Source organism: Rhinopithecus bieti, unplaced genomic scaffold (genome assembly GCF_001698545.2).
Source record: "Rhinopithecus bieti isolate Rb0 unplaced genomic scaffold, ASM169854v2 scaffold_5948, whole genome shotgun sequence".
Lineage (NCBI taxonomy): Eukaryota > Metazoa > Chordata > Mammalia > Primates > Cercopithecidae > Rhinopithecus > Rhinopithecus bieti.
In genome coordinates this window covers 1,040,546-1,049,306 of record NW_016805422.1, presented here as the reverse complement: position 1 = coordinate 1,049,306, position 8,761 = coordinate 1,040,546, and the positions used below count along the sequence as shown (strand labels likewise).

The window sequence follows — 8,761 nt, the reverse complement described above, 5'->3', positions numbered from 1 at the left end:
AAAAAAAAAAAAAAAAAAAAAAAAAAAAAAAGATAATGTTTTAGTCCATAATGAACAGCCCCATGTACACTTCTGCCAAAATGGCATCTGTGAGCTCTGCAGCACCATGGTAATCCTCAAGGGGGTGGTGCCTAGGTCCAGACTGAGAAAGGATCGTGATATGGGCATGAAGGGCATAAACCTTTTTCCACCAGCAGCCTCATCCTTTCCTAGTTTCACTTTTTTCTTACTTTCTCATTCATTCTAAAGCATCTTTTCCTTACTCTCAGCTATATTTTACCTAGGTGGTTGCCCGGTCAACATTCCTGCCACAGACAGCTAGGTGATCTTTTTGCCCATTAAAAATGTCATCAATCCAGGCAGCCTGGAGATATACACAGGGAGGGGAGCTACTTCCCAAAAGTGACTTTTTAGTAAAAAGATCTCAATATCGAGGTCAAAATATGCTTCCCCAAATCATGAGGATGCCCTGCTTGTCAAATTCTTAAGCAGCATTCACAGTGTTCCTGATACCCTACCCCAACCAGCAATACCCCAAACACTCCCACCAACTTGTATGACAACTTTTTTAAAATCGTGATTAAACCACTGTTTCTGAAAAATTTATCTGTCCTTGACCCTCTCTTCAGATATGGAAGCCTGTCTTCCTTATTGCTCTAAAGGAGATGAAGCAGTGAATGGGGAGGAAGGTACAGGCTGCCGTACGATATCAGTAAGTCTCAAGCAAAAAGGTAGAAAAGAGCTCATCTCCTCAGACTTCATCAGGGAGAGAAGGGACTTTTGGAGGCACATGATAATTATTCCTCCACAAGAGCTCCAAGGGATTGGCCACCTTTTAGAAGTCAAAGGAGGCCGGGTGCAGTGACTTACACCTGTAATCCCAGCACTTTGGGAGGCCGAGGCGGGTGGATCACGAGGTCAGGGTATTGAGACCATCCTGGCTAACATGGTGAAACCCCGTCTCTACTAAAAATACAAAAAAATTAGCCGGGCGTGGTGGCAGGCGCCTGTAGTCCCAGCTACTCAGGAGGCTGAGGCAGAAGAATGACATGAAGGAGGCGGAGCTTGCAATGAATGGAGATTGTGCCACTGCACTCCAGCCTGGTGAACAAGCGAGACTCCGTCTCAAAAAAAAAAAAAAAAGAAGTCAAAGGAGGCAGTCCGTAAGAGCTGAGCTAACTCCTACCTTTCCCTAACCACAAGCTTGTGTTCCCCAAAACCTATGCCCCCCAACACAATACACAGAGAAAATATTATTCTTACTAGAATATTTATTGGGGGGAATCAAGATTCTCAACAAGAAGTGAATTATTGTGGGGGGGAATTTTCCTCCCTGGAAATGCTTCAGAAGCATTTTCTGTCCAGTTAGTAAAGGCACATCACTGAACACAGTGCTTTTAGCACTGGTCGGGACGGCTGGACACACCAGGCTGACCTGATGCCGGCAAGTGGGGTTTGGATGTGGCACAGGCTTCCTGTGGGGCATGGGTTGGGGATGCCTTTGACACAATATCTTCCCCTTAAAAGCCTTAACTTTCTGGGGCTATCTGTTCTTGTCTATGATCTGTGTAATCATTGTAGGATAATTCTGGCCAACAAAGATAGCTTGTTGGCTATAAGATTTTGTACATGTCAGTTTGCAGGAGGGAGCCATGTAGTTACAGGGATAGCCCAGGACAGGCTCTGCTCTGACCTGCACTTCTGGGTTGTGCTGAGCTTTCCCAAGCTCCACTGGGAAGACAAGGGGCTCTTGAGGACAGGTGATATCTATCCCATGCCTATGCCCCAGCTTCTCTCTAGGAAATTCCCAGTGTCTTTCCTAATTTTCTGAGCTTCAGTAGTCCCAGTAAAGCCAGCTCTACTTTTAATTTGACCTCTATTCTGCACAGATGATGACAGGGAGGTACCCTTTTCCCAGGAACTTTATTGTTCTTCATATGTTATGCTGGGATTATTAAACTGCTGCAAAAAGGTCTTCATCCATTTTCTGAAAAGGTTTTCAGGAGGAGGCTGTGTTTTCAAGGTTGGGGAAGATTTGCTCCCAAGCACCTCCTCTGATGTCTTGCTTTGAACAGGATGGCCCTTTCTCCTCGGTCGGGATGTCCCCAGTCCAGCATCCTGGACACCAAGCTCTCCTCCTTTGGGTCTTGGCAGGCTCACTGTCTTTGTAGTGTTTGTGGGAAATTCTTATTTTTTTTTTTTTTTTTTTTTGAGGCAGAGTCTCACTCTGTCACCCAGGCTGGAGTGCAGTGGCGTGATCTCAGCTCACCGAAACCTCCGCCTGCTGGGTTCAAGCAATTCTCCTGCCTCAGCTTCTGGAGTAGCTGGCACTACAGGAATGTGCCACCATGCCTGGCTAACTTTTTTTCATATTTTTAGTACAGACGGGGTTTCACCATGCTGGCCAGGCCGGTCTCAAACTCCTGACTTTGTGATTCACACGCTTCAGCCTCTCAAAATGCTGGAATTACAGCATGAGTCACTGTGCCCAGCCACTTGTGGGAAATTCTTATCTGGACATTCTGTAAGACATGCTTAGGGACCGTGGGCTCCTGCTACTGTTCCTCGCGTATCCCTCTGTCCTCCAAGTGGACATGCACCACCTGGGAAGTTGACATGTTCTCACTGTAGATGCCCTGAGCATGAGTCAGTAAGTCCTTGGAAACTAAGTTATCTAATGCAAGGGACATGTCAGTGAAACGGCTTTGAACTTGGCTATGCTCCCTCTGGGCCAATTTAAACTTTAACTCGCTCAACATCTGATTTTAAGGTATGATGCCACAGGATCTCGGGGAACTGATATTCTTGGTGGGAAACTTTCAGTTGTAGAAGTGCTTATTTATGTATTTATCACTGAGCAGCTTCCTGACTTGCTGGTTGTCAAGTAGTTTTAGATGGTGTTTGAAGAGCACAGAGCTCCTCTGCCTTGAACATCTCTTTAGACCCATTGGTGACAGAAAATGTCTTTCTGCTGCCCTGCAGCCTTTCTTCATTATTACTGGAACACTCTCTCTTAAGCCTTCCCGTACAGCGAGCCCTTGCTTGCCTTATCGGCAGCTTTTGGCTGCATCTACTGGCTAGTACAGTCTGTTTCTGACTGACTTTGCCTATGAGGCTGTGTGGTGGGTGGGGCAGAAAAGTCTGTCTGCCATCCCCAACTGTCTGGACTTTCTGTAAGCTCATGGTCAGTATCAGAGAATTCTCTTCTCAGGGCTCCCTGCCTTTCTTTGTTGACAGGTGAGATGATGCAGTGAGGATGACCCAGGATGGGGAATGAGCTTCTTATTTCTAACTTTTCTCCCTGAAAATCTGTAGTGCTTCTTCTGAGGGGTGTGGAGGCCCCATCTTTGGAATCTGTCTCCATAAGGTCATGGTCAGTATCAGAAAATTGTCTTCTCAGGGTCCTCTGCTTTCTTTGCCGACAGGTGAGGTGACAGGGTGAGGACAATCCAGGACCGGAACTGAGCTTGTTGTTCCCAACTTTTCTCCTTGAAAACCTTCTTCTAAGGGGGGTTGAAGACCCCATTTTTGGAATCTACACCAGAAATGGAGGAGGCTGAGGAGGGAAGGTCGAAATGGGAAAAGGAATTGGAAAGATCCTCTTTCAAAGTTAAAGATTTCTATAGATTCATGGACTTTGCGGGGAAGGCCCCACAGCATCCTCATATGGAAAGATTTAATATGGCCTTCCAACACCTTTTGGTCGTTGGAACTAAGGAATAAAATCTCCTGGGAAGTATCAACGCGGTGGTCCTCACCCAGCAATGCTGCCAAATTTCGATGTTTTATTTGACTGTGGGATTTCTCAGCAAGAGACATTGTCTGCTTGACTGAATGCCATGAACTATGCACAGTCCCAGGCATTCGACCCTCATTGATTTCCTCAAATTTCTTGCTCAAATGTACTGTCAGGGCATTTTCAAGTTGTTTCTGACCTAGGCTCTCCCCTGAATGATTCCCTGACAGATGCATCATATGAGTGTCCAGGTCTCTCTCAGAGTTAGACCTCAGATCCTCATCTGAAGATGTCTCTGGATCATGCAACAGATGATCTTTTGGGCCATTCTCCTGGCTGTATCCCCGATAATCCAGGGAAAGCATATTTGAGCTCCCCTCATGGAAGGTTCTAGGGATGCTTGATCCGAATTTCTTTAGAACATTGCAGCCCTGACTCTCAACCAAAGAGCTATGTAAGGGTCCATGATTGTTCTCTAACTCAGATATCTCCGAAATTTTTTTCTGAGGATGCAGCATTGACAGAGACTCATGGATTATGCGAGGCAGGCCCCAATTGCTCTGGATGAGTCTTTTTCGAAGTTGGTGCTCTGGTTTCTTCCTTAGCTCACAGCTGAATGGAAAATATCCAGGAATAATGGATATGGGAACATGGGCCTTAAAGGGCTGCCTAAACAATGCAAGACTGGGAGCTGGAGGACAAAAGTCTTCCTGAGATTTTTGAACCAAAGAAGGTAAACCCCACACACTTTCCTGCACTTTCTGCAACACATTCCACTCCAGATGGCTAATTTCAGATGGCATAAGAGACTGTGCCTCATTCTGGGATCTATGAAAACACACTCCACAGATCCTAATCAGGAATAGAGGACTAGGTAGTAGGGCTGGGAGTGGAAATTGATGTTGAGCCCTGGACTGGATCTGAGTGAGATGTGGGGACTGACCCCAGAGCAGGGTTTGAGGCAAGGGTAGAAGTTGGGTACTAAGCAAGGATAGAGGTTGGGGAGGGGGAAGTACTGGAAATTCTTGGGATATAGATGTATTTGTAATGCCATTGAAGAATACAAACATGGAGTAATGACCATGTTGGACAAGAACGGTAGGGTGCAGAGACTAACTGTGCAGAAGTGGGAGACCCCAGAAGAGCTGCACATATTTTTGCTCTAACTGGTCCTCAACGCACTTAGAATATGGGGGCTGCTGGTGGATGTGCAGCTGTTCTAGTTTGTCTTTACTGGCCCAAAAACGAAGTGAGGCTGCCAAGTCATGCTTATCTGCAATTGAGGCTAACATTTTCCGTGAAGAATTTAGTTGACAGTTTGGTCTACAGGGTTTTGGAAAAGATCCTGCTTTGTTTTCATTTTCTTTCCACATCAGGAAATCACCCCTTTTTTTGACTTGTCTCTTCAGGAGTTCCAGAATGTCATGGCTGAGAAATGATAGGTTAATAGGCTGTATGAGGTTGGCCACAGAGTGCCCCCCTATAGTGGCATCAGAATAGTGAAGGGTAAGAAGCTCTTGCGTGAAATCAGATGGTGCAATAGTGGAGGGAAACAAGTCCTTGCCATGAGGCTGCCACCAGTAGAATTCTGAAGATGCAGGGCATGAATGGTCAATGCTCTGATTGTTGGGGCATATTCTGTCCCACCAGAGCTACCTAGAGATAACGTCTCTGGAAAAGGCTTCAATATTGTGGGACTTGCTTTAGACTGAGTTACAGTGCAGTCCTGCTGTGGTAAAGCAGTTGGGGTTGGTGGTTCATGATGACAAGCACATGAATCAGTTGGATTCATGGCCTGGGAAGCATTTGGCAAGGGGTTCATATCTTGGGATAGGGTGAAGTCAAATGAAAAAATGGTGTTCAGAGACAAACTGGCCTCAGGATGGAGATTGGGCTCCACTCTCTGAATGTGATGTGATGGGAGAAGGGGAGAGGGAAGCTGTTGGGGTGGGGAATGGTCCACAAGGAACTTGGAATCCAGGGAAGAAACAGGCTGTGGTAGCAGAGGGTGCCTCAGAGGTGAGGGTGAAAATAAGTCAGCTAAGGGGGTGATCGGGTCATGTGAGAGAATTAAGGGGGACAGTAGAGAGGGCTTAGGCCGAGGAGACAATATTAGGTCTTCTGGAGGAATTGCTGAGGGGGCAGAAGACAGAGTGAATGATGACTCAGTCACAGAAGCTGAAGAAGCCAAAGGGGACACACAGGGAGCAGCATCTTTCAGGGACTCCCAAGACAGCAGTCGCTGGATATCAGCAGTTGCTCTGTTACACACCTGACAGTCAGGGTCTGGGCATAACAGTCGACGAAAGCGGATGGTATCATGATGCTAGTCCAGGTGACTGCAGGAAGCAGGAGGTCCAAAGCTGCAGCCAGGATCAGAACAAGGAAAGGAGGGTCTGTTAGCTTGGCAGGGGTGGGGCCCCCTGAATCCTGCTACCAGCTTCACATTGCCCCCCGCCCATGACCTCACTACGTCTTCTGTAGCCTCTCCCCAGTGCATTCAATTCACATACCCATTCCTGTGGGGACCCACTTGCACAGCTACAGCAGGCTACAAGGAATCCCTGAAGTGAATAGAACATGCAAAAAAAAAAAAAGAGGGAGGAGGAACAGGACAGAAGGGGAATGATTAATCACCTTTGCAGAATAGAAAGCAGCTTCCTTTCCTCTTCTGCTTCCCTCTGGAAACTTTTCCAGTCTGGGAAAACAGTATGTTATATGCAATGAAGGTAGAGGCACAGGGATCACACAGAAGTCACTCTGTGGAAGACCCTTGGGATTTTAAACTCTGATAGCCCCAAGAATCAGTACAAGGGGGCAAATAGACATTGATAATATTCACAGGTTCACTTGTGTATGTGGCATCATTAGTAAAGTCCTTTCATATACATTACCCCATGTGATGCTCAAAACCACCACGTGAAACACAGACATCAGTGGTTACCTCCAGGAGGAATCCAAGCATCAAGGAAGTCGAAGTACTTATGCAGAGTTGTGAGACAGAAACTCTGACTCCAAGCCAACCAGTAGTCCTTCCTTGATATCTAACTTGGCCACCTATTGGGCAACACCCATTACTCAGGTCCATCACTCTGCCATGCCCATGAAGGGGCAGAGCAGGGCCTGTGAGCATTGTCTCAGGTCTGATTGCTTTCCCATGAGCCTGTCTTCTGAGGGCTCTGTTTTCTGAAACTGTATCTAGTAACTGACATTCTAAGAAATCATGGGACTGAGTCCTCATGAAAGAGACAGGAAGGGTCACCCTTGAAGCTCAGATAGAGCAGGTTGGCATTACCTTTAAATGTCCCACCTTTCCTTCTCCTCCTGGCTCTGCCTTGATGCTGAGAAAAAAGAAACATAATGACGGGCTGGGACTCACTTCTCTCACTCCTCTAGGAAGCACATTCATTCATTATACAAGAATAACATGACTCTGTAATTAATAGAAAAGTGTTCCTGTTATCAATTTTTGAAGGTGATAAAATATTTCTAACTTTTCCTTCTGTGAAAAACTCAAGAGGATTTTGTCTATGAGAGCCACACTTGATGTGCTCAGTTAGCAGTCCTCAAGGAGGGCACAGACTCAGAGGCCAACAGTCACATCTGTGCTCCCTCACAGGACAAGTGTCCCGCAGACAGAACTCTGGCTGCAGCCTCTGCTCAGAGACTCTCAGCATTACTCCCCTGATCAGCCCAACACGAAAGAAAATTTGGTCAAGTGACAGGTGACATGGGAATGTGACTCATGATCAAACTTTAGGAGAAACTGTTCTCTTTCAGAGAGCCCACATTTTCTAAATAATCCAATCCAGGACCACAGAATTACAGTATTTGGGATTTTATCCTGGAACTCTCCACCACAGCCAGACAGGTAGTCTATGAGCTATAGACGGAAACCTTAGTCCTCCTGAACACAGCATCGATACCACATAGAAAAAGTACAGCATAAACAACCCCAACCCACTCAAGTAGATGCAGTTGTGGTCAATATCCATCCAAGCAAGGTGAGTCAGGGCTCAGCCCTGCGTCAGTATAGCTGTTTAGAAAACAGAGGATATTCTCCATGCTTTGAATAGCATGACTTCCGAAGGTAACTGAGTATTGTGGGTGCCCGGTCTTAACGATAGGCCCAGGCCTGCATCACAGAGCATAGAAGAGTCACAGAGGGTTTCTGAGGGTGGGGGTAGCAACAAGAGAAAGGTGTGTCCACAGCCCTGCCTTTTACCAGCCCAGCTGACTCCACCCCTCCTGGGACCTCTAGGACTCTCTGTCCTACCCTGCCACTCTATTTCCCAACTCCATGCTTTCTTCATGTCATACACTTAGTGGAATTTTCCGTTGGTTCCAACAGTAAACCAGGTATTATCTGAGTCCCCCTTTACTGTTTGGAGCCTTTAACTTGGGTCCCACCAACTACACTGCCTTGAAAGCCTGAAATACTGCCTGGAATATTTGCTGTACCCAGGCTTTGCTACTCTCAGGATCACATATGTCCTCAAATCCGTCTTATCTACAGAATGTTTTTGCCTTACATTAACCCAGATATGAAACTTAAATTTCCTTTATACTTACTTCATTTTGTGAATGTTGAACATTACATATTTTGTTTTGAAGTCAGCCTTTGCTATTTCCAATCAGAGGGACTGTCTCAAATGATTAAAACTAATGTCATCAAGGAAAAGAAGCTCACTGCCCAATTTGGGTTTTGAGAAAAGATTTTATTGTAAATTAACCAACAAGGAGCTAGGAGTCCAGCTCAAATCTGTCCCGTGTGCTGGCTTTCATGCAGTCATTTTATTAGAAAAGGTCTAGTGGGTGGCCTCTGGGGTTAGTAGGTGATTGGCGGAAGGAAAGAGGTCTGGGACATCCTCAGGCATGCACAGTTTTGTTTAACGCTACCTCATGGATTGCATGTGTACATTTTAGGGGAGTTAGTTTGAAACATGGTAGAAATTTGATCTGTGACTTCAGCAAGCTTGTTCTGTGTCAACTCCAGTTGGTCTTATTAGTTTTAATCCATTTTAG

At 46.0% G+C, this 8,761-nt stretch overlaps 1 protein-coding gene and 1 pseudogene across 1 annotated transcript; both read right to left on the bottom strand.

The window, feature by feature from the left end:
• Window positions 1–1,192: 1,192 nt before the first annotated feature.
• LOC108529835 (spermatogenesis-associated protein 31D1-like) lies at window positions 1,193–2,690 on the bottom strand (annotated as a pseudogene).
• Window positions 2,448–7,413, bottom strand: LOC108529834 (spermatogenesis-associated protein 31D1-like). Its single transcript, XM_017872345.1, is given in 8 exon segments — window positions 2,448–3,169; window positions 3,171–3,420; window positions 3,423–3,518; window positions 3,521–3,608; window positions 3,610–5,354; window positions 5,357–6,099; window positions 6,374–6,434; window positions 7,338–7,413. Coding segments are annotated over 8 exon segments (3,348 nt in total). The 3' UTR covers window positions 2,448–2,880.
• Between the last annotated feature and the right edge of the window lie 1,348 nt (window positions 7,414–8,761).